A 26,071-nucleotide genomic window follows, 5' to 3' on the forward strand; every position below is an offset into this window, starting at 1 on the left:
AATTGTTTGGAACAGGGAGTAGACTCCTGCTATTGATTTGTCAGTCAGTGAAGACACAGTTGCAGACTGCTTAGAGCTGAGTGTTATTGTTCAATGTGGTTATTTTACACACCCAGCAGAACTCTTAGACTGTCCTGCCAAAACTGACTGAAGATAAATGTGATTCATTATCTTCCTCAGTGCTCCTTCCCTGCCCCCAATTAAACTTTAAGAAGTAAATATCTACAATAGTGAAATTAAGATGAAATGATTCTGAAAAAGCATTTCATGATGGACTTGCAGCTGTGGGAGAAGCAGTTTGTGGTTCAGACTTAGGTTTGTTCCTACTAGTAGATGTTATATACCAGACTAGGGAAGAAAATTTTGAAAGACTTCAGCATTTCAGGCATTCAGTTCCTAATATTTTCTTTAACACAGTGGTAGTTGGGATCTCAGTTGTACTTATTTGGAAGTAGCTACCTGAATGCAGCTAAGTGAGGTTAAATAAGTGAGGTTAAAAACTTTGAAGCTCTATTTAGGGGTACCTGTTCATAATGCCTACTGTGCCTGTCCCAAAATCCCTAGAGTTTTCTTAGATACTAGGGCTTTTCTCTTTCTTTGCTCTCCTGTCTTGTAGGAGATGAAAGGAGCAGTATTCAACATTAGTAGGAGAGTGCCTTAAAGTAGGTGACTTAAAGAAGGTAGGTGTTGAGAGGAATGTAGGCATAAATTTTAGTCCCTGTTTTCTTTGTTTCTTTCTTTGGTGTCAAGAGTGTGGCAATGTAGTGGGAAGTCATGCTCTACCTGCTAACAAAACAGTATTTCCCCAAAGACAATGTGGTGAGGGTATACCTGGAAGGAATTTGCCTTTGGGACATTGGGACTCTGTCCTGTGGAGCTTGTGTTGGCAAAAGAACAGTCTTGTGTATGGCATTACTTTAGTGCATTAATTTGCATGTGCAGATTTTTCCTTTTTTTAATAAGTTTTCTGTATTTGTCTGCCTGTGTTCATTAATGAGCTGCTTCTCTGCTGGGAGTGTGGCTGAATGTGAGATTCATATCTTATTCACATACATGATTTTTATTATTAGTTAGAAGTGATAAACAGATAGATGGGAAAAGCCTATATTAATTAAATCGGGGTGGTCCAGAGTGCCTTTTTTATGGTTCACCTTAAGAGTGCTCACACAGTGAAGATTGAAAGATTGCAATTGTTTGAAGCGCTCTGTGATGCAAAAAGCTTGACAGTGTTTGTTTTGTACTTTGTGGGTAACCACCCACTTTGGGAGAGCTGCATATCAGAAAGCTCAGGTCCCAAGTGCCGGAGGCACCTGAGAAAAAATGTTATCACTGGCTGCTGCATGCTCTGGGGAGGGATATTCCATGCACAATGTGCTGCATTCACTGAGCGGGGAGAGCAGAAAGACATCTAGATTTTTTTTTTTTTAGCCTGTATGGGTGTTGTCCTGCAGTTATGAGGCTCTGCTTTGTTAACCAGTGCCTTAGTTATTTTATTCCTTGCTTTTCTGTTGGTACTGTTTGGTGATAACACTGAATTTGGGAATGCTAACACATCTGCTGCAAAATATTGGTGAGGTGAGGAACTGCAGAAAGTGAGCACAGAGGGTTGTACAAAATTATTGTGATGAGGTTTGAATTTTATACTTGTGAGTGGCAGAATGGTCAAAATTAAGGATTAAAACTTCCTTTGAACCTTTTCCCTTTGGCTTTATTTTCACTTATTCATTAAATGTTTGGGAAAGTCTTTGTTGTCCTGACTTTACAGATCAGGCAGCTTGTTTAGGCCAGGTCATTGTAGCATAGGGGTTGAATCCAGAGGCTGAATGCCTCTCTCCTGTTCTACAGCCACTATTTTTTTCACCTCCTACATGGTGACTTTCAAAACTGGCACTCAGATAATGTAGGCACTAAGTTTCATGAATAGTTAATGTACATTGTTAAGTGTCTTTTGTTTCTGAGTGTTCCCCAAGCCACTGTTAAAACTGATTCTCCCATCTCCCCTGTTCTTGTTTGTCACTAGCCTATCAAGCTTGGAGACCATCTCAACAGCATACTCCTGGGCATGTGTGAAGATGTCATTTACGCCCGTGTGTCTGTACGGACTGTTCTGGATGCCTGCAGTGCCCACATAAGGAACAGCAACTGTGCCCCTTCTTTCTCATATGTGAAGCAGTTGGTCAGACTGGTTCTGGGAAGCCTGTCTGGGGTAAGTCTGTGTCAGCGTTTGAGGAAGCAATAGAGGTGAGCAGGAAGAGAGCAAAAGTGCTAATTCAGAGTCACTCTGCAGTCTTTCTTCCTCTTGTTTTGGTATGTCGCAATTTTGACAAGGGTGAGTGTTGAAAGGAGAGAACAGCTTCTGTCCCCATGCAGCAGTTTGTGCACTTGACAGCTCCTCCTGGAACATGCATTCATGAGTTTCTGAGGAAGTAATTTCTAGAACTGTCTTCATTGAAAAAAAAGTAGGGAGAAACAGGAGAACAAGGTGATGAACTGTAGGGCAAGGCTTAGACTTGTTGTTACTTGAAATGCTTCAGAAATGATTGCTGTGAGTTTACTTTAACTTGAAGTTATGCTTGACTTCTGGAGAGTTGCTTATTAACAGAAAGAGGACTCTTTAGGCAGTGTGCCAGTTCTCTTGCACTTCTGCTCAGCTCTTGAATATGAGAATTGTGGAGGATTTTATTGTCTAATAATGACGAAACTGTTTTTAGAAGTGAAAGAAATTACATTAACTCATCTTGCAAAGTTACTATTCCTGATGGGCAACTTCTCTCTTCACTTAAACCATTACAGCATAACTTCAGAATAGTTAAATAGTTTTAACTAAATAAAGGAAGACCATAAATTACAGCATAACTTCAGAATAGTTAAATAGTTTTAACTAAATAAAGGAAGACCATAAATTGTCATAGAATCATAGAATGGTTTGGGTTAAAAGAGACGTTAAAGCTAGATCCAACCTCCCAAAAGGTCAGGGATACCTTTTGCAGGACCAGGTTGCTCAGAGCTCCACCCTGGCCTTGAACACTTCCAGGGAAAGGGCATCCACCACTTCTCTGGGGAACCTGTGCTAGTGCCTCACCACCCTCACAGTAAAGATCCTCTTCCTAATACCTAATCTAAATCTACTCTCAGTTTGAAGCCATTTTCCCTTGTCCTGTCACTACATGCCCTTGTAAATAGTGCCTTTCTGTCACTCTTGTAGGCTCCCTTCAGGTACTGGAAGGTCACAATTAGATCACCCCAAGCCTTTCCTTCTCCAGCCTGTACAACCCCAATTCTCTCAGCCTTTCCTCATAGGAGAGGTACTCCACCCCTCTAATCAACTTGGTGTCCTTTCTCTGGACTCTCTGCAGCAGGTCCATGTCAATTAAAATTTGCTGTCTAGAGAGACAGCACTGAAATTGCATGAAAAAGGTTTAATTTGCTCATGCTTCCTTTTTTTTTTTTTTTTTAATAAAAAGGTACGATCTAATAGTTAGACAGTTTCTTCATATATCTTGTTTGGAAATGCCTGCAGAAAGTGAGAGATCCCTGCATTTGTCTAATATTTGACAACAAGCCTCCAGAAATAGTGCTGAGCCTGAGCTCCACAAAGCATTGTCTAATCTGTGAGGTATGTCTGTCAGTCCAGTGCTTCTCACTGTAGTGTCTGAAGTCTTGTGTAGTTGCCAAGTGGAACTAGTCTCTGGTTCAGTGAAATAAAAGGCTACAGGGCCTTCATCAGTGGCACTGTTAAAATAAAGATCCAAATTTTAAATCAGGCCACAAGCTATAGAAACAGCCACTCTGGAAAATGAGTCCTTATTCTCCAAGTTGTTGATGGCCATTTCAGCAAGTTTTCTGCTTTCCCTCCTCTTGTTCTTGTCAGCAGGCTTTCAGGGAGTCTGGGCTTAGTGTGGCAGACTGATCTAGACCACCCTGCCAAAGACTGTAACAGTGCTCCCAAATACTTCTGGAATCCAGTGGAGAGCTGAATCCAGCAAGTGTGCTCCCAATCTCCTGTCCATGTTGCTAATGAAGGAGTGGGACTAACAGTTATCCAGTGCTGAAGCTTTACTCATTTCCTCTGCCAGTGACCTTTTTAATTCTGAACGTGTCACTGCATTGGCTTTGCAAGAAGACAAGGAAAAAACTTAGCTGAATAGAACCAAGAGTTAACAGAGCAATGACAACATAGCTGTGCTGCTAGGTTTCTGTGCACCTTAGCCAGCCAGCCCTGCTGGTTTTAATGTTCAGTGCTCTGTATGTGTGCTGGAATTTTTTTAAGTTAATAAGAAAAATGTATACATTTTGTTTTTTCAGAGGCAGAGTACAACTTTTATTCCAAGGTTGACATGCTCCAATCTTGATGGGCCTCATCAAAGGCTCGAGATGTCTTATCTCTGTAACTGGTCATTTGGTGGTATCTGAAGCACAGCTGAGAGGTCCCATTTGAATGTTTTCATTTGCCATGTTAATATGCTTTGTAAAGGGTAATATAGCCCCAGGCCGATTCAGTCTGTTTCATGTTAACTGAGTTGTATTTTAACTATGAAATCTGCTTGATTTCTCCTCCCCTCCTGCTGTCCAGGTTACACTCCCACTATATGAAAAGATCTCACTAAGGATGTTTTGTTGTAGCAAATAAACTCTCCTTTGAATGATTGTACATGTGAAAGCTTTTCCTAGGGAAGTAGTGAATTTTAAAAAATAAGGTTAAGTGAAAAGTTAGTGGGAGTAGTTAACCTGACATGTGAAAGGAATGTGCCTGAGGGGCTGAAGAGGCTGCTCACAAATGGGTGCATGTGATTTGACATGTGCAGTAAGTCCTGTGGGGGTACAAGACAGTTCTTCCTGTGATGCAGAAAACTCATCCGTGAAACCAGGCAAGTTCTAGTCACACTGTAGTCATGGAAGGTGGTTTTTGAGTGCTGCTGTCCCTTCAGTTTGCAGTAGGGGTGGAATGTGTTTAAGTTACATCCTTGTGAACTTAATTTATTCTTGGTAGAAAAAAGGTAGACCAAATGTGGAGTTAAATAAATCTCACACTGTTCAAATATGGATAATTTGAGGGGGTATTCTCACTGATGAATCAGTTCTTTACTAAAAAGTTTGAATTTTGCATTTAACTGTTTGACACTGACTAATATTTCCACGCATTTACATAAAAACAGTGCTTGTTTCATACAAATATGAGCTCTTCTAACATTCTGACTTAGTTACTGCATTTTTCTGCAGATGGATCAGCTGTCTTGTAATGGAGATAGAAAACTGCAGCCAGACAGGAGCCAGGCTATTCGAGAGAGGCTGAGGGGAAAAGGGCTTCCCACAGGTAAGTGCTTCATTGCAGCCCTGTAGAAGACCAGGTTTGGGTAGATTTTGCAAGCAAAGAAATCAAATAGAGGAGGACTTACTTACATTCACAGAACTCTTGATGGTTCAGTGTCTAGCTAAATGTTGGTGATGGTGACAGGTGGTGATTGTTTCAAGAAAATATTTGTCTTTTTTCAGTTCAGTCTTTATGGTAGGAGCAGGTTTTAAAGGTTCTCAGCCAAATGTTTTGTTTCTGGAGAAAGGAGATTTGTAGCTGAAGGTTGGTCAGCTAGAGGAACAGGAAGCAGCTTTTCCTTGTTCCCTCTTGCCTGTGAACTCTGCTTTCTCATCATAGCTCTAATTGCACAAAACATCTCTTCCTGCATCCCGGGGAGCCCTGGACTCTTTTCCCTGCATACAAAGCTCTTTTGCTGCCTTTTTTTTTGTCTGAAGAGAAATGATATATGTTCCATCACAGTTCTGCTATGCTTTGATAGTGTGAGGTAGATATGGAGGCCAGATAGGGTTGTAATTTACTTCAGGGAAGTAAGGAAAGAGGAAACTGGGAGACCAGGGAGGAGACAGATGGTTGATGTTGCCACTGTGGAGGAAAAAGGATAAAGTGATGTAGGTTGAATGTTGATTTTTGCTGTGATTTTTTTGTTGTTTAAGATCATAGATGTTGTTGTTTAAGGTCATTGGCAGGGTCAGCAGCATCAGCTCTGTGCTAGGCTTTTCAGACAAGAGAATGTATTCTTCCAAAAGGCTGGTCTCTAATTTTTCTGGAAGAATTGTGGAGGAGGAACAGCAGGAACAGCAAATTTTATAAGGCATCAGCTTGGACCAGTCTAAGTCATCACAACAAAGATATGTTGATGATGTGCTCGAGTTGCTCCTCTGTTCTTTGGTTTTGTGTCAAGCAACAATGCAGTGAAAAGCAGGAAGTGAAATAACCCATGAAGTTGTCAGTGACAATAAGAACTGCAGAATTGGTGGTCTTCCTTTTCCTTTTTTTTTTTTTGGGGGGGGGGGTTTGTTTTTTTTTTTTTTTTTTTTTTTTTAAGATGAGGCTACTGTTTGATATAAAACACTTATGGCAGTGGTTGTCAGCCCTTCCCTTACAGCACTATGTGTTTAGGAACAGTTTCTGGTACAAGCTGTTTCTTCATTTTCTGGCACAAATTCACTGTTCTGACTGCTTTCTCAGGGACTTTGTTTTCTTACTGTTCCTTTTATATTTTTTTTTTCCCAGAATATTTCTGTAGCAATAGGGAGATATTTTAGAAATACAGGATCAATATAGTTGACTGGATTCATAAACCATGTAATGTCTGCCTTTTCTGAATTTCTTAAGAGCTTTCTTAAAATAAATTCTTTCCCTGGTTCCCATTAATTTTAAGGTTTGAAACAGAACCTTATTTTTCTGGTTGTTAATTGGTTTATTCTTTAACCCTATGCTTCCCAGTCTCCAATGTTGTCCAATTAAGTTTCTTTATACACCTTTGTTCTTTTGCCAGTACTACCCTATTCTGTATTTTTTTCAAGAACTTTACTTAAGCACAATGCCTTACTACCTCAAGTTTTCATTTCCTCTACCCTCTTTCCATCACCTATTCTGCTTTTTATTCCATAACCATAATTAACTGTGTTTTGGTAATGATCAAAATTTTGTAAAGTTTTGGAGACATAGAGGTTTGCCTTTAAAGTCTGTTCTCACTGCAAACTCTGATTATTCTTTTCTTTGCTGTTTCTAGTTTTCTGTTCTCTAATACAACTGACCAGTTTTTTTGCTGTTGTGTTATTAATTTTCTTAGAAATTCTTTAACTCTTTTTAAATGTTTGTGGTGTGAGGACTTTTGTTTCTCTGTCCATTTGCTTTCCTACCCACAACTTTGTTTAAACTTTTTAGCAGATTTTTCTTTCTCCTGAAGTAATGCTTGTCCCCAGTGTCTTCATTATATCTTAACAAAAAACCTTTTTGTTTTAGGTTCTGCTAAATTTTGGAGATTGCTTTATTAGCTCCAGCCAATATCTTCATGGCTTTCTGGGTCAGCACCAGGGTGAATAAGATGTAATGTCTGAAACTTCCTCTGAGGACTCTGTCGTTAACTCAGAGGAAGTAGCCTAGATGATCCAATTGCTGTTTTTTTGCTGTATTCTCTAACCTGAAAAAAATGCCATGGGCAGAATGTTTTTTCCTCTTTTTCTTGGAGACTGAGTTCACTTGGCTCAGCTGCTATCAATCAGTAAGTTTAACAGACTTCTAAGCAACCTCGGTCAAAATTACTTTCTGAAAGTAAAGTTCTCTTTTTAGGCAACTTCATACTATCAGAAGAGTTCTAATTTAATAGACTCTTTACTCAAATAATATTTATGAAATGAGAGAACCTGATAACCCCCAGACTACGAAGTTGGCTGAATAGTCCTCCTCCCTTTACACCTGTTCCTGTGAAGCTCATTGAAAATGCTTGCATGTGTTGAGTGTTATAGAAAATGTGTGGCAGCCCAGGGAATAAATGTTTCTGCTTCACTCTTCCAGTGCAAACATTATCTTGTCTGCATAATTCCTAGTGTGTTCTGAAAAGTACAAGTTATTAATGAGATGTTCTTGAGTACTTGATTTTTTCCTATTCTTTTCAAGATGAACTGTCAATGAGCAAAACTGCTTTTTACTTACCTTGTAAGTGATATTATGATATTTTGGTATTATGGTCTGTCTTCCCCTCATCCCTAGAAGCAGAAAATATTTTTCATGTTTTCTGATATTTGAGTCTCTATTTTCATTGTAAAAAATGGATATCACTAATTTGTTTTATGTATTGCCTGACCTACTTCCACTCAAGCATTTCCAAGTTCTCTGTATCACATTATTTACCTGTGGAACTAATTTTTCTCCTTTACCATAGAAGCTTTACTACCTTCTTAGCTTCTCCAAAACCTTTCCCAATTCTGCTTCTGTTATCAGTCAGTTTCCCTAGTATGCCTTAATAGAACTGTCTTTTCTGTATTTTGATCCTTGATACATTGCTTGATTTCTGTTTTGCTGAGACCTCAGGGAATTGTAATATACAGGACAGAACCCCTCAAATAACCAAACCAGTTCTGGCTGTTTTCAGTTCTGTTTTTACACTGATGTTAAGTACACTGAGTCATGTATTTGGAAGTTAGTGAGGAGCCAGTGAAATGGGTGTCTGATACTAATGATTTACAGCTTGTATTTGATTCAGGGCAATTCACTGCTTGTTGTTTCTTTTTGTGCAATTCTGTGCTGGTTTGCTGGTGCAAATTCAGTCAGTAAAAGCACAGATCAGCTGCCCTGCCAGCACAGCTGTAAATTTCAGGGAAAGTGACCGGTAGAATGTAGTGCCTATTATATTGGTTGGTAATCTCACAGATTGAGGAGCCACAAGTAGAAGGCTAGATGAAGGTTTAAGAAAAATGTTACAATTTAAAAAAAAAAAAAAAAAAAAGCTAACAAAACCAAAACCAAAACAACTCAGGAAGGCACAAAGTCCTTTTTCCCTGATTTGTCACTGTGCTGTTCTGCTGCTGTGTGTAGCTGAAATAAATGCCTCCTAGTCCAGTTACAAACTGGCAAACATTTAGACAGTCAGTAAGGTACTAAGAGATGATTGTGATTTTGAGTGCATCTTTCTAATGAGTTAGAAGTTCTGTGAGTCATCTTTTACCCTTTTTTTTTTGGTTTAACTACCTCTGAGAACACATTTTGGGTCAAGTTTAGCACTGGGATGATTGGAGGGGGTGAGGTGGGTGCACATAAGAATGTGTATAACTTTACTAGTCACTTCCCTAGTGTATTATAAGTAAACACAGTGAGCAGAAATCTTTGCTGGAAAGGACAGAGGACTTGTCTGATGTTCACTGAGGTGAAGTTCTGTTGAGTTGTGAAAATCTATTCATTTCCATCTTTATGTCTTCAAGATAATTATTAAATTAATAAACAGCTTTGTGTTAATATTCTCCCCAGTTAAATTTTTTTTTGTCTGTTTCATGACTCACTTTCTGTGGCTATCTTGGTGAATGAATTTTACAGCAGGGTTGGCTGCAGAAGTAATTTATTGTAAATTAATATTACAGAATGTTTGGTTTTAGTCAAATCATATTTGGAACACAGTGTTTAGGAACTGACTTAGCCAGCAGAAATAAAAGCAGTAAGACCTGTCATGAGTCATCTGAACCAATGAGTTACTTAATTTTTGTACTTAAAACCACCTTAGACCTTAAAAGAGTTCTTACATCAAGAATTATATGTGAAAGTTACTTAATTGGCTTCATAAAGTTCTTTTGGTGTGACAAAAGATTAAATAACTGTCAGACTCTTCCAAATGTAAAGCAAGAATTCATTCACCCTGTTTTTCATTGCCACAATTTATCTTTGAAAAGGATATGTAGGCTATTAAATGCTCAGTTGAAATCTCCCTAACTTGTACTTACCTGGAAATCTGCTTCCCAGCCATCTAATAGCTGAAATCCTGCATCCTGTGTGTTTATTTGCAAAGTTCCAATTTAAGCTGGTGATCCATGACCACCAAGGACAGACCTTTGCCAGAGATGTTTCATCTTCTAAAGAGATGCAGCTAACAGGTGTCTTGGCTTTCCTGCCATGAGGATCCCTGATTTTAACTTGACTTTTACAATGTGGTAGGCTGTCACAAGTCCAACTCATATATTATAATATTACAGTTGTATTCTGACCTTTTTCTCTGCCAAAAATATGTGCCACATGAATGAAGGCTTGAAATTAATTTAAAAGATCATTTAGATTTGCCTTAACTGTACACAATAGAAAATATTTGGAAATAGTGATCAAAATTGTGGATGGTGGTCAACTCCCTGTTTAATTAGACTGTATGCACTGCACTATCAGGTGTAACAAAAATGGTAGGTGTTGTAAACTGAATGAAAAATGCTAAGGCTAAGTGCAGCTGCTTTTAATTTTAACAATATTCTACTTTTTAATTATCACTTTCCATAATAGCAACAAAAAAACTCAAATAAATGAAAATGTACCCTTTTTTTCCTCTTGATCCAGGGAAGTTGACTGTGCATTATATTTTTGTTCCTGATCTGGGTGAAAACACAACTTTTGGTCTATAAAGAAATGGTTTATGGTGATTACCTCCATGTGTGAACTGAAGCAGCCTAAACATTATCTTGATAAATGAAAACACACAGACTTAAATTATCAAAAACTGCAGCACAAACTTATTTCCATTTGCTTGAAAGTCTGTCATCTGTTAATCTACTAAATATACTTTTTAAACTTTTTTCTTTTTATTTCCCCTGGCTCCTCAGTTCCAGAAAAAAAGAACTGAGTAGGTGGAGAATAACTTTCAGAGTTCACCAAAACCAAATGAAAGCCAGATGAAGATTTCTTGTTGAAAGGAAAAAAAAAAATTTTTTTTCACTCCAAAAGTCATGCCTGTTTTCTTCCAATAAGTGTTTCTGTTTTCATCTAGTAGTATTGGTGGTTGGCATTGGTGGAGATCCTTAAATTCAGGTATAGTTTCTCCAGGTATAGCGAGCTTCTAGCCTGGTGCTATTGGAAATGCTTCCAGAGCAGCGCTGAACTCAGAACTCTGAAGATAAAACAAGAGCAGACCCAAAGATCAGTGAGGAAACCAAACTCGAGATGCCAAATGCTGTCTCTGTGCAGAAAAGCAGCTGTATCACCGAGCTTCTCCTGGGATGCACAAAGATCCAGGAAGGGAGTAGCTAGGTAGATCTTTTGCCTACTTGGCTGAGAAATGTACCAAAAAAACCCCCAAAAACCTAACCCATAAAGCTGAGTGGGAAAGAGCTGTGGTTGCCTTTTCTTGCAGAGGTGCCTAGGAAGGGAAGAGGTAAAATGTTGCATTTATGGAATATGAAGTGCTGCTTGGCAAGGCTCGCTACCACTGTTCTGAACAAGATGCCTTATTTTTGGAGCTGTTTGGTGTTTTTTGATAGAAGAGCTGTCAGTCCAAAGCAGAATGCAGATTGTTATACAGGATTTATAATTTGACCATTACATACAGTGCCTTCAACAGTCCTTGTGTCCAGTTCAATTCTTCCTTCACAGAGAATCCATTGCTTAGGAGTGTTTCCGTCTGAAACTTGGATTTTTCTCAAAAATTTAGAAAGGAAAAGAAAAGAGGGGGTGCCATTTCTAGCAGTCAACCCTCAGGCCGCATCTGGCTCTGTTGTCTTCTGTTTGGCTTTTAGCCTGCCCCAAAGGGATTGCAAACCCAGCCCCTCCATCAGCTACCCACTCATATTTTAGAAACTAACCACATTGTCTGGGGAGAAAGAGGTTTTTTTTACTGTTGCTTTGTTTTCTGCACAAAGATGGCGTGGGAGATGTTTTTTAAACTCCTGTATAATAATTTCCTCTCTTGTGACCTTCCAATCTGGCAGCGATGGCGTGTGTTCTCATGCACACGTGGGCAGTCTTCCCCTGCTCCCCCCAGCCCCTCTCTCTTCCTAACCACCCCCAGTCCCATGTGTGTGCATCTACATACATCCACCAGCCAAAATCCATAACAGAGCTGAAAAAGGTGTTCTGTTTTGTGCAAACAAAAGGAACGGGCAGGCAGAAAGACTTTAAAGAAAATTGAGTTGAGTTCAGGCATCACAGTATGTGATGGTACCAATGGTGTTTGCACTTAATTAATATTGGATTAATTGCCTGTATGATCAAGCTGGTACACAAATAATCACAGACAGACTGGGTTTAGTTAGACAACAGCTCTCTCTCAGTGGAAAATCAACCAGATTAGTCAGCCTGAGTGAAAGATGGTCTGTGAATGACACTGGTGTAAAGAGGGTGTAGTTGCATTCATAGCTGAAAACACCAAAGGAAGAAGGAAGCAGATCTATATTTATATAGCAAATGTAACATCTGGCAGTTGAAGAGGTGTGTGGAAAGCTAGAGTTTCATTTTAGCACCACAAGGGAATTTAATCGTGAACTCCTGGTGATTAATTGCTATTTTTATTGTATATATTCCCTCACTATATATTATACACTAGAATCATACAGTTACTGTAATTGCATTTGAATTATTTACAGTAATTATAAATAATTGCACTAATGTAACATCAAGTGGAGGATAAACACCCAAGGGCAATATGAGGAATCAAGAACCCATACACTCTTCAGATTAGCAAGCAGGAGAGTTTAGTGCAACAGAGAAGTAACTGGGGAAGGGGAAAGTATTCCTTTTGAAGTTGCTTACATGCTGCAGCATCTTAATTGCTAACAGCTTGTTCTGTCACCCTCACTGACAAACAGGGAGGCACTGCTCTGTCCTGTTACACACCTGGGTAACTGAAGCCTGTGTGGTCTCAGGTGGTGTAATTAATGTCTTCAGTTGAGCCAAGATACTTGGGATAGGTCTCCAGAGTTTCCATTACAAATACAAACTTTTTTTTTTAAAGAGGAAGGTCGTAGCATGAGTCTTGCATTATAAAGACATACAAGTTCCCTTATGCAGGTTCCTTTTGATCATTAGTTAGATATTTATTCCTTATATATAGATTTTTGCTGGTGGTGCTTTCCTTTATTTTTCCACACATTTCATTATAAAAGCTGGGAGGGGGGAAAGCTGAAGAATAAACCACATATTGACTTAATGAATTTGGACTTGATCATGCCATTCAACTGAAAATCCATTTGTTTAAGAAGGAATATTATTCCAGTCTGCTCTACTTGGAAGTGTACTGTTTTCTGGAAGCTGGATACATGAGCTTTATGCTGAAAGAGACTTCCTGCAGTCATTTAAGACTCTTGATCCAAGTAATGCTGAGGTAGTGGAGGAAGTCCAGGATTAAAAAAGTGAAAATACCTTAACAGTTGATCGTGTGACTTACAAAGTCTGTAATAGTACTTCAAAAAAGGAAGAAGGGATTAAGACAGATTTATGGTATTAAAAGCATATATATGTTTTTAATATAATATATTTTATTAAAAACATATTGGCTTGGACTGATTGCTGGTTGCTAAACCAATTTTACTACTGGTGTCTGCGCTTGAGTTACTTCTATATTGAGAAGTCTTGCCCTTGATCCTTGGCCTCTGTGCTCTGGTGCTAAAAGCAGCATGCAGTTTTGGCTGGGATAAAGTACAGGTCTGAAAGATCTCTATTGCTGCTTTGTTTCAGTTTGTCCTCTCAAGACACCCAGGCCATGCACTCCTTGCCCCAAAGTCTCATTTTTTCCACTCCTCTCAGGATGATTTTTAACCAGCTCATGTTGGCACTGTCAGTCAGTTTGGGCAGAGCTCATTGAAATAATGTCAGGTAGAGAGGGATATGTTTTGCAGAGGTGGGAAGAATTGGCAAGGCTGATGAAAAGCAGAAGTGGGAATGGGAAGAGTAATAAAGGACAGACAGAAGACTTCCAAGAGAATTTTGCAGTCTCAAGCCTGAATACCGAGGCCAGCTGTAGATTCATTTTGGTACTATGTAAAAATCTCTTGCTGGCTGCTGAAGTCAGTGTGGATCTGAGTTAGACCTGTAGAGTGGAAGAGCAGCGTGGGAGTGGAACACCTCCCGCGCTGCTTCCTGACAGGACAGCTCATCTCCTGTCTCATCATGCAGCTGGCTGGCTGAGTGGCAAAGCTGTAGCCATGAGTACTTCCCTAGCCACTGCCCGTGAGACAGCGCTCATGGCCTTCACTTTTCTTGTTGGGGGAGGCCCACTGGGGAGCAGGAAGCATCTCCTGCGTGCTGAGGCAAAGGAGCTCGTGTCTTCAGTGCTTCCATGCAAACAGGAAATAGCTTCTGGTTTATCCAAGTCCACGAGAAGCACAGCTTTGGTGAGGAGGTTGCTCCTTGCCCCCAGCACTGTCTTTGACTGACAGGGCTCTTTCCCTGCAGTTCTCACCAGCACACAGCAAAGAGAGGGTTGTGTCTCTGGAGTGCTGTGGTGAGGGATACCCACAGGTGCTAAAATTGCCTTGTGACTCTTTTCATTGCATGTGGTCCTGCAACAAGATCAGTGTGCAGAGACCTGAATGATCTTTTGAAGCAGGAATGTTCTTCTGAGTCATGGCCGATGCTATACCAAGTAATCCTGTGTGCATAGCTGTGGTAGTGTATGGGAGTAGCAGCTGTCTCCTTCTCTTGGGTATTTTTCTGCTTTGTTTGCATTTGTTTTGTTCAGTAAGGACCCTGCATGTAAATGTTTTCATTGTTAAGGGAGTGGGTGTTTGGGGTTTTTTTTACAGTGAGTAGAGGAGGTTGTTTTAGTTTTTTCTGACCTAAAGTTATCCTGGAACTCTCATTACTGGGGAGGATTCTCAGAGCTCCTTTTGATTTGAGCTTTTGTTGGCCATCTTAAAAAGCCAACTGCAGTGTTTCGTTTTTTGTCTCACAAATAACTGAGTTAAAATCCTGTTCAGGAATGTTTGTCCTTGGTGCATGTACATGAATGTGAAGTATGTGTTTGCAGAGTGGATATCATCCCTTTAGATGGATAGTGGGAACTTCACAGTGAACATTATTTTTAAAAGGCTTTTTTGTGTCTGAATATTATATGTAGTTCACCAGCCTTAGGATGATGTATAGTCTGAGAATAAAGTAATAATGTAATATTTACTTGACCACAAAGATAATTATGTTTAGTTTAATATTAAAGCTATCTTCGTAAAATACGAAATTAGGCATCAGATCCTTTTAGAAGATTAGTTTGTTCTCACTGGCAAAAGTGGTTTTTATTTTCTTGGCTAGAGCACGTGGGAATGGTGTGTGATGTCTTACAAGACACCTTTTAGACAATCCAAACCCTGACAATCTATCATCATGTATTTGCATCGTGATAGGAGGCAAGGGGCTTCTTGGTTACATTTGGCTTCAGTCTTGCTGGTTTTGGTTGTTAGTTAAACATCACAGAAATAAAAACTGTAAACTAAAAGCATAGCCCTTCTTGAGGAAGAATATCAGAGTTGAAAGGTGTTTACACCTTTAAAAGCCTTTTTAAGCTTTTAAAGCATTAGTGACTACATTTCTAAACATCCCTAAAGCATTCTGTGAAATTCTGTTTGGAAGGATAACGCTCTAGATAAAGATCATCAGGAGCCTGCTGTGCAAGTGGGGCAGTTAATTTCAATCGATGCAGGCAGGACTGTGTAACATTCTTTAAGAGTAGTAGATACAGCACAGTGATTACTTTGAACTCACGACTGCTTGCTTTTGCAGTGAAATCTTCAAGGCTGCTCCTTCTTAAAGAATGTACATGGGAATATCACCATAAAGATGGAGCTAGCTCTAAGGAAGGCATCAGTCACATGCCATGCTGACTCCACCTGGGTCAAAACTTCTTGGTCACTATGATATGATATTCTTCAGAGACCACATATTTCATTCATGGTTTGACCTCTGGCAGTTTCTTTTATTCTGGAAGTAATTTCATGAGAAGGGAGAGGGAGAAGAGAAACTTCCTAAGTATTGGCAGATCCATGTATTAGTGAAACTCAAAGGGTGCAGACTCAGAGAATCATTTTAACTTTGGAAGCTTTGTTGGTTTTGTTTCAGAGTATTCTTTACCAGGAGAGACTATAGTCACCAAAATTAGTCATTGGAGGAAGATCCAGGATTTTTATAATTCCTAAGTACACAATCATTCTTTTCTTACCACTGACTGTATTGCAGGGCATCTGTAAATCTGTAGAACAAACCTGGACTTGTTATTAAAACCTGTAGGCGGTGTATTTGGGTGTGAGAGGAATGGCTGATTTCAGATTGATTATTAAGTAGTATTTTTGGTGATAGTCCAGGCTATTTTGAAAATGAAACTAATGAGAAAACAACTTTCCGTAAGTATGTGATACTTTGGGGGTTTTTACTGTTAATACAGAATTATAGTAGGCCTTATTTTTTTTTCTTGAGCTTTTTAGAAATAAAATAAATAAAATGGTCATGTATGAAGTAGTTGTATTTCTGTCTTTGTTGACTGAGGGAGCCCTTGGAGCAGCCTCCTCAGTGCTTTACGTGGTAAAACCAATGCCCAAGCGTGTGTTCATCGTACACTTTAACTAATTTGTGTTGGACTCCTGTGTCTTAGGTAGAAAATTACATGTATGAAATGTCTCCTTATTCCAGGAAAAACATTGACGGTTGATGCACCTGATGGACACAGAGCTCACTTCTCTCAACAGACCACCCTTAACAAAGGACTTAGCAAGTCTATGGGATTTCTGTCCATTAGAGGAACACGAGACGAGGAAGAATTTTTCCAGGGCATTTCTACAGATTACAGTTCGGGTCAGGAAGATGTTTTCTGTCCTCATAGGTGTAAAACCAGTGAGCTTGAGAAAAAAGGTCACCTTCACACAGATGTCCCTCCCAAACGGAAAATATGGGCTTCTTCCACAGATTTGCTTTGCGCTACTGACAAGGCAGCTGAGAGGGACCATGCTGGAGGCCCTCACAGGCACGGCCATCAGTGTGAAACATTTACAGTACGGACTTCTACTACTGCCAGGAACAAGGAAGCAAGATACTCTGATGGGAGCATAGCACTGGATGTCTTCGGACCGCAAAAACTGGACCAAACGCGCCACATGCCTGAGACATCAACTTCTGCAGCAATATCAAGTGCCTTTGACAGGATAAGAGAGAGGCAGAAGAAGTTGCAGCTTCTGAGGGAAGCTATGAACGTAGAAGGTTAGTGAAGCTTTTTGATTTTCTCAGTATTCCAGTCATCAAAGATTTCTCATTATGATAAATTTGAGTTCCCTTGTAGCAGCTCTTGAAACAGCTGAGGTCTTTGCTTCATCTGTTTTTTTTTACATAAAATTAAGTCATTAGAGCATCTGTTGCCAATGAAGACAAATGTGGTTGTCCAGATTGCTCACTCAGAATAGTTGATCTTTAACCAGTATCAAGCTCATCAATTACAATTAGGAAAAAAAAAAAGCTGGTAACAGCCAATTGTCAAGCATTTTTCTTGAAGGAAGATTCTCATCTCCAGCTATTAGAGATGGATTTATGCCCCTGAGGAAAGGCAGATTTTCATCTCCAGATCTCTGTTTTTGTGATATATAACTCTGAACTTAAGCCCTTAAATATGAAATGTTTTTTGGCCTTGTGTTCAGATCTTCAGTAGGAATACTTCACACAAGTTCCATCAGTTCGTTAAGAAAATGCATGGGGGAAAATCAAGTCTTCGTAATTGTTGTGGGTAAAGTTATAAAATGATCTTGATGCAGAGCCCTGTAAGTGGAACTGCATGTTTTATTTTCTTTGGTTTTGTGGTGTGATTTTTCAGGGGCTGTACGTTTGAGACAGTTGGATAGAAACTGAGAGCAGAGCCTGATCCTGCTTGTGGTGGGCCAGAAAGCATCACTTGGTCATCCAAGGTGTATGGTACAAGAGCTGTATGTACAGAGCTCAGGCATTTACTCAGGTGCACTCAAAGACTTGTGAGTTAGCCTGTAACTGTGAAAACACACCCTACCTTGACTTCTTTCTTCTGCCTGAGGTGTAAACACCTCCATATTAAGGAGAGATGATAAAGCCTTTTGTCAAGGTTGCATTTCTGAAAATGCCTGCTCATGCCCTTTGTAGCCATCTTGGGAGACGCTTGTATTGCAATTAGCACGGGAAGCCAGATCCTTTCCTGTGCATGTGAGCCTTTTGTTCCAGAAAGGAGGAGTGTTACTGAAATGGCATAGGCAGGGAAAAAAGCTGCTGTGATTTCTGTACACGTGGAGTTCTCTTGTGCTATCAGATCAGCATCTTCTGCTGAGGGGATGAGGGTCACGTTATCGTGTGAAGAAATGAACACAGATGAAAGCAGCACTGTGGAGTTACCATTGTTTATCTCTATAGAAATTTATTATCTGTTGTTATCTAGCAGGATGTCTGATGAGGTACAGGGAAGTTTGGTTGGCTTTTGGTTTAAGAGTCTGAAATCAACAGGGTCCATCTCAAGTATATGAGTCAACTCGGATTGTTGGAGATAGGCAGCTGACAGAGTTTAAGAGGAGGCCACTCCCAGCATTGGGAAAGCTCAATAGCCTTGTTGTTCAGGAGCACAGCTTTGTGCAGGTTGGTGTTGCATAAGAGCAAAACCAAAAGCCTGGCCAAACCCATTGATGAGCAATGGGTTTATCATTCGCATTCAGGCAGACTGGGAGATGGCAGAAAACAAAGCATGCCCGTGCCTTGCAAACTGAGATAGGTCAGATGTGTGAAACTACTCTATTTGTAAGGGGAATGGGTGAAAGTGCAGTCAAAGTAAACTGGGACTGGGCCTCAGTGGTCACAGAGGCAGTGACAAACATGTACAGGGAAGACCGAGGCAGTAGCCAATGACTCACTGCCCATCCTTCTGAATTACTTGCTAGGAAAAAAGTAAAGACACTTTCTCAACAGGTAGCTGGGTTTCGGAGTTTTCTATTTTCAAGGAAGATGTGTTTCACTCTTGGAGGTGGGAGCGTTTGCTTTACTGTTATATTTTAGGCTCTCAGGTGTTAAATTTCTTTTCTCAGTTAAGTACTTAAAGAAAATATTCTGGACCAGAAACTAGTTGCGAATGTGGATTTTTAATGAGCCAGTTATAAAGGAGTATTCTAGTAAGATGGATGATGAGTGCTTTTTCACATAGGAGTTAGTTGCTGTTATGTCTCATAGGGCTTGAGAAGCCTCACTGGAAGTTATCTATTCTGCCTTAATGAGCACATTCACAAAAGTCTTAATGCATAAAGTCTGCTAGTCTGTTAAGACTTCTTTCCCTTTTCCTTTTTTTATTCCATATGTTTTACTGTTCCTCATCTTGCATTTTTTTTACACCAGACATGTCCCTTGAGATCTTTTGTAAAAAGTCTATTGCCAGTTTCATCTGTCAGAGAAATGAAAAATACAGTCTTGAGTTTTTTGTGCATTACTGTTGTATGTCATTTTGAAGTACATAGTGGGTAGACAGATATTTCCACATCCAACACTCTCAAATGTCAAGTGTGTATGGAATTACTCTTCTGACCAGCACAGCTGAGAGGCGTGAGTGAAAAATAGAGGAGGAGGATAACATACTTCAGAAGTTCATGCAGTTTGGAATAAGGGTTCAGTTCAGTTTGGAGGGGGAGGAATGGGCGAGGAGTCACAGGAACCAGGGTTATGGTTGGGTAGCAGAGGAAACACGACCTGCCTTCTCTTTGGTAGGTCTGGGGATATTTTCAGTTCAGTTGAGCACAGGTCTGGGTTAAAGCTAAGCCTGTGTAAATTGTATTAAGCCTCTGCTTTTGGCTGTATACATTGTTTTTCCATTTTTGAATTGTGAAGTGACATTAAACTGTCTGTGAGTTGAACTTGGCGAGATAAAACTTCCCTTCTCAAACTACAAAGGAATTTAAGTGACATATGGCTTATTTTTCTTTAACTTACTTTGGGTTAAGCTGGAAAACTTTTCTGTTATTCATAAAACCTTAAGGACCTGACTGCCTTGGAAAAAGAAAATGTTCTTATGCACAAGCTCTGGTTTGCCAAGCTTTCACTCAGAACGGATTTTTACAATCTAAATTATAAACTCATGAAAAGCAGAGTTTATAGTGGAAAGAATGATGGAGCTTTAATTACAGCTGTGCTGTAGTACTTTGTAGTGAGCTGCAGACCATCTAAAGTGCACTATAATATACTGTTAGAACATCTCAGATTTAGCCTCAAAAGACTTCCAAGGGCTGTGTCCTTGTGACTGCCTTGCTCTTGAACTTGCTGGTTTATGTTAATCTGCTGTACAGTTTCAGGGCTGAGGTTGTTTATCCCTTCTATCCTGAAGATGATTGTTTATGATTAGGTGCCATTTAGCCAGCAAGGGCAAGAGTCTGCTATTTGACTTATGGTGTAGCCAGTTCTGATCATTAATAAGAGACTCTAAAAATACGTGTTAATTTTACCAAGACAGTAAGTTCTTCATCTTTGCCCTCTTCTTCATTCTTGTTCTGTTATGGAGGTTTTGTGACCTTAGAATTGATTAGAGTTAAGAAGTTGATAGGTGTTAAACCCAAACATCTTACCAGTACCCATAGAGCAGGTTTTGTTTTCAGTGATCTTTTGAAACTTAGAAACTGCTGCCTGGCACCTGCTCATAGTGTCCCATTTCTTTCAGAGAGAAAATAATATTATTTTACATTTTACAAGCTTGCATTGTAGCTCAGGAGTGTGAAGATGTCTTCTGTTCTCCTGTGCTCCTGGTTTTTTTTTGCCTTCTCTCCCACCAAACTGATTGTATCTCCTGACACTTGTGAAGTGTACACACACTCAAGTTTTCCTATCCTAGGCCTGCCTTCAAATGGCTCAGTAGCAAGGCACAAGGCTGTGACATGGTAATGGTGGCCTTGTCTGACCCTCTCCTTTTGCTTAGGCAGCTCCTCCCCCCACTCTTTGAGTGAATGCATAATTCAAAGTGAAAGGGTTTATGTGTTACTTGACTGAATAAGTATCCTTTTCTTAAATTTTTTTTAAATGCAGTATTGTTTATGAGGATGTTGTAAGTGAGGTGCATGAGGAAGCATAAAGCTTGCCCATGTCCTTGTGGAATACAGGAGGACAAAAGCAGTTATAAGAGTAGTAATATAGCTGTCTGTGGGTTGAAATAGCAGACAGAGCAAAAAAAAAGATGGGAGGATACTGAAAAAGTGGATCTTCCTGAAACTCTCAAATGCTGAATCCAGGGGTGAGGAAATGGGGGTGGTCTGGGAATATTCTCAAACCTTTGTTATATATTTTTGCAGTTGGGAACCATGTGAATTCCAGAACCACAAATTGTGTTTATTCTTCTCTCTTTCTACCTTTATTTTTTTCCCCAACAGGAAACTCAGATTATTAAGTCCTCAGATTTTATGGTTTTTGTCCAGTTATTGCTCTTGTTTCATAGAGTCAGAAGGAAGAAGCAGTAATATTCTGTATTTCTAGACAAGAGTCTTTTCCTCCTAAGTCTTCTTCCATGTGTTTATCTCATGATGCTGTACTCGTTAGCTACCTTGAAGACTCATTTGGACCCTATTTATAAAATTTGCATGTTATGACAGGCCCTCTGTTTAGCTGGGAAGGTTGCAGTTAAAGGTTACAGTTAGGGATACTCTAAATGCCTGGATTTTAGATGCTCTCTTAGTTTGAAGGTGCATTTTTGAATAAGGGAAAATTGCTGCAGGTAATCAGGCAGCTGTTGGTAGCAAATTTATCCCAGCAGATTGTAGCCCCAGAGGTTTGAATTTGGGAGCTTCTGTAGAAGTGGGTTAAATGGGAGATTGGATTTAGGGGAGGGGGGGAAAAATGAATAGTTGCTTTACAAACTTAGCACTGGGAATTCATTGAAGTGCACATACTTCCTTTTTCTCTTGAATTCTGTGTTCTGGGTTTCTGAGTTCACTGTGGGCCATCTGAGTCATGCACAATGGCACGTCTGTTTGCATGTGAAAGCAAAGGAAGGGGCAGTTTGCACATGTCTCTGTGGTGCTGCAGTGTGATTTAAATTCATTTGTGACAAAATAGATTCTCGTGTGCTTGGTCTGTCCAGAACAATATTCAGAAATAATTTTAACGAATCTGGGAAGTAAGATAATAGGCTGATGCTATTTTGGTTAGAGAACTCCACCTGTTGATTTTACTGAGACAAGAGATGCTAGCTTTTCAAGGAAGAAGATATTTGTGAGATATCTGTAAAATACAAATGCTATGACATCAGCAACTACTACTTTGTGCTGAGTTTCACAGCTTAACATTAGGTAGTAAACCAGCTCTTATAATTGCATAATTGCACAACAGAGTGGCATCTGTTTTATCTCCCTTATCAAGCTTTCAGCAGCTCACACAGTCTGAGATTGTCAATTCTGGTCAATATGTTACATTCTCAGTTGGATAAAGCATTTAAATTAAAACAGGCAAACAACTTTGTTAGACAAACTCTCAGTCTGGGCCTGTGTTAAGTTTACATACCTTATCCCAGATGGCATGGTCCAGATCCAGAAAACAAGGGTGTCTTTCTAAATACAGGACTCTTGAGTTCCTACCAGACCCTGGCATTGTTATTGTTAATCTCTCTGTTTTTCTTTCCAGCCTAGCACTAGAGATGTGTGTTCTTTGCGGTTCTCCAAGGCAACATTTTTCTGCATTAGATTACATCTAATCTGAGGTAGATTAGATCCTGCCAGGCCCTCTGCATCAGCCCCTAGGGGCTCCCTAGGGGTTTGCCTGGATAGCTGGCGACTTGAACCACATGTGCAATACGGCTTTTTCATGGAGAATGTGAGTGGTGGAAATCTTGTAAGTTAAAATGAGCCTGCTCCCCTGAAAATCTGAGCGGGATCGTTTCCTTTGTCAGTTGTGGGATGTGGATCCCCACCAGGAGTTTGAACTGCATCTCAATGTCCTTCCTTTAAACCTATACTGGCTTGCATAAGATAGTTCAAGTTTTCTTAGCTGAAAAGAGGAAGAGGAAAAGCAAATATGAATCTACATATTGATTCTATTGATTCAATAATCAATTGATTTCACCCATGGGAAAGAAGTGAGTCCCAGCTTCTCCTGAAGGCCAGTTAATGTGTTTTAAGTGGCGTTGAAGTACCACTCTCCTGTAATAGACACCCACCAGTAAACTTCAAAGGGCAACCGAGAGCTCTCTCCCAGTCACGAAACTGTCGGTTTAATTCTGCCGCCTTCTCTGCGCCGCCAGAAATAGTTCTGTAATGATGTGTATTTGAAAACCCGTGTATCTGATGTGACTCGTGTTCAGGATAATGAAATTCCAAGCTGAATGTGGTTCTCTGATTTCTGTTGAAGTTGGCTGAGGTGAGGCTCTCTGTAAGTGACCTGTCTGGGCTTGCAGGTCTCGCCTTGCGTAAATAGCGTGTTTTGTTATTTTATGCTGCATGAGGTGCCTGGGAGGTTGTGCTCTGCTGGTTTTGATAGGGAACTTGAAAAAGCACAACTGCAGCACTAAGCAGCACAAAGGCAGACTCTCCAGCTTGTAATGCATCATCTCCATTTGCATCATGGAGCTACCACATGCTTATTTTGCTTTTTAGTGCAAATTTTATATATTCATTTTAGTTACAAACTCTTAAAACATGCTTAAACTCATGGGGGTTTTTTTTCTATTAAGGTATGAAATCATTCAAAGTGTTCTGGTAAAATACTGTTATCTAAACAGTGAAATGTTAAGGGGTAACTGTTACAATTATTTTTGCTACAATGTGCTTCATGTTTATAGAAGTTAAATCAGTTCTGAAGTCTCTCTTCAGTCACCAAATTTTTTTAAAAAACCAAACCAAAAAAAACCCAAGAAACTAAGACAACAAACCAAGGCCATTCAGTATTTCCAGGGAAAAATTGTAAATATGAAAGATAAGTTGTTTTATTGTAGTCTTTAGCTTTTGTTGTCATTTTTCAGCTCCTTCCCAGCCAGACAGACTAGAAACTTCTGCATGAAAAACTAAACTTTAATTTGATCCCAGAACTGGGACTTTGTGACCTTAGGAAGCCAATTCTTAATTAGAAGCTTAGCTTGGACATGATCCAAGTGCCTTCTTTGAAGTTAAATCCTAATACGATACATGAGAATTGAGGAGAACTTGCTGGAGGAGAGAGCATAAATTATTTGGATGACTATGCGAGCATTATAGATAGACTATTCTCAGTATTTACATTTTAATTGAGTATTAGCAGGTCTGCAGTGCACATTCTGTCTGTGCCCCAGGAAGGAAGGCACTTGGTTAGGAGGCAAGAGCAGTACTAGGAGGATGTGTATGCAGATGTTTGTGTGGGCCAGCAGAGAACTGGAAGGAAGATGCCCCAGCAGCAGACAGTTCCACGTCTGTATGTGTTTTCTCTAAACTGAGCAAAATGGATATAAATTTAGAGGATTTACATGAAATTTCAGTATGTAGCTTAATTGCCTTGCAACTTTGCCTGATAGCCCAGCATGGAAAGGTTGTTGAATGCTTCCAGCAGATGAGAATACATTTGCTTGTGTTCTTGGGTGAAGCTGTGTGGTCTTGATTAGGGAGAAGGATGTGGCAAGACAGGAGTGTGGTCCTGTCTCCAGCTCTACTTGTGAATAGGTATGAGCCTTGTTGGGCCTTATGTGGGGGTCTTTGACAACATTGAGATAAACAGTGTGTGGAAATCTTGCTTCTTATTTCTTGGTTCTTGGACTTCTTGGCCTACAGCATGGCACCAACTCCTGCTAACAGGATGAGTCAGGAGAAATCAAACACCCTGCATAGTCCCATAGCACGCCACCACCTACTAACACTTGTCTCGTGGTTTAACTGCATATTTCTGTTTTACCACAGGTTTGGCTTTTTCAGAATTTAATGTCTCAAAGAATCAGAATGGAGCCATAATTTGTGTGCAATTTGAGAAGCCCTGGCTGCTGACTAAGTGGAAAGAAATAAGTCTGTTTAAAATCTCACATCATATTTTATTGTTCCCTCTCCATCATCTTGCTTCAAAGTCAGTTCAGCAGACTTGAAAAACCTACAGCTAATAAAACTACTGGGAAACAAGAGGTCTGGTTTTAGTTAAACATTTCAGTACTGTAGCTCCAGTGTTGTGTGTGGATTGATGCCTCACTTAAGGGCTAGGAGCATTTTGAAAACACATCTCCAAAAGCTACCCACTGAATTTGGATTTTATTTCCCATGGTAGGCAAGTAATTGCTAGACTGGGGGCACATTTCTTTGTTGTAAAAGCCACAACGTTGAAAGTAGCCATTGTGAAAGATTGGAGCAACCTCACTGCTCCCACACAGCCCCAGTGGATTCTTTTGATCTTGCTGTAGGTCCATACTGCTCCTTTGTGAGAGTAGTGTAAAATGTTCTTTGGATAAATTGGGTTTTATCCTGCTAAAAACTGTGCAACTGCGATGGGCTGGTGAGACTTGTTGGTTTCATGAGTTGATTTGCAGCTTTGCTTACCTTTCCCAGTTTTCTTAAAGATTCCCTACACAGCCCAAGTGAGCTGGGTAAAAATGGGGGAAATGTTGGCTTTTAAAGAGGAAGGCTTTGGAAACAGTCCAAAGTGAACATGAACTAGTCTTTAGTTCTTGGAGTACTGCATTATCTTAATTCTTTTCATGTTTTTTTCCTATTTGGATTTTTTTCCCACTTCTGTAAGAATTCTATATAAGTAGTGTTGTTGACTAACCTGTCATCTGACCTAATAGAAGTTATTAGGTCAGCAGGTTTATTGTTCCCTCAGAAGTTTTCACCACATATTTGTTTTCTGGACCTGGAAGGTTGAAACTTCTGATTTCCTTCTTGCAGCCTCCAGAAACAACATCTCATGTGTTCCCCATTTTATATTCTTGGATTGCATATTGCTTGCTGTAGTGACTGGCACTCGTTTTCACAGCAGTTACACGTGTTTTTTCTATATCACTGCTTTTGTTTTCAAAAACATTAACTATAGTCAGACCAGAAATATTTCCTTCTGCAAATAAGGATACCTGAGGTTTTTTGTCTCACTTTGACAGTGAAGCATTGGTATTCCCAAGATGTAGAGACTCTTTTTTTTTGTGTGTGTGTGTGTGTTCTGCTTTTATGCATGTTCTGTGTGTAGTTGTTGGCTTGTGCTTAGGAAAGTTGTGGGAGATGGTTGCATATGTCAAGTAGGTACCCCCTTCTGTGGAGTTCTTTGGTCCAGTATGCTATTTATGTAATCCCCTGAGAGTAGGAACTGAGACTGCTGTATTGATTTCTCATCACATCAGTTTAGCTGTTCTGGTTAATTAAATATCCTCTAGGGGCTCACTAATTGATTGTTAATCATATTTTA

At 39.8% G+C, this 26,071-nt stretch overlaps 1 protein-coding gene across 4 annotated transcripts in view; it reads left to right on the top strand.

The window, feature by feature from the left end:
• The window catches only part of PTPN13 (protein tyrosine phosphatase non-receptor type 13), an 85,483-nt gene that overhangs the window by 12,271 nt on the left and 47,141 nt on the right, over window positions 1-26,071 (top strand). For all 4 annotated transcript variants that reach the window (XM_053941204.1, XM_053941205.1, XM_053941207.1 and 1 more), the window contains exons 4-6: window positions 2,021-2,206; window positions 5,221-5,314; window positions 16,397-16,960. In XM_053941204.1, coding sequence (XP_053797179.1) covers window positions 2,021-2,206; window positions 5,221-5,314; window positions 16,397-16,960 — 844 coding nt within the window. The remainder of the gene's footprint in view (window positions 1-2,020; window positions 2,207-5,220; window positions 5,315-16,396; window positions 16,961-26,071) is intronic.

Source organism: Vidua chalybeata, chromosome 4 (assembly GCF_026979565.1).
Source record: "Vidua chalybeata isolate OUT-0048 chromosome 4, bVidCha1 merged haplotype, whole genome shotgun sequence".
In the NCBI taxonomy this organism is placed as follows: Eukaryota; Metazoa; Chordata; class Aves; order Passeriformes; family Viduidae; genus Vidua; species Vidua chalybeata.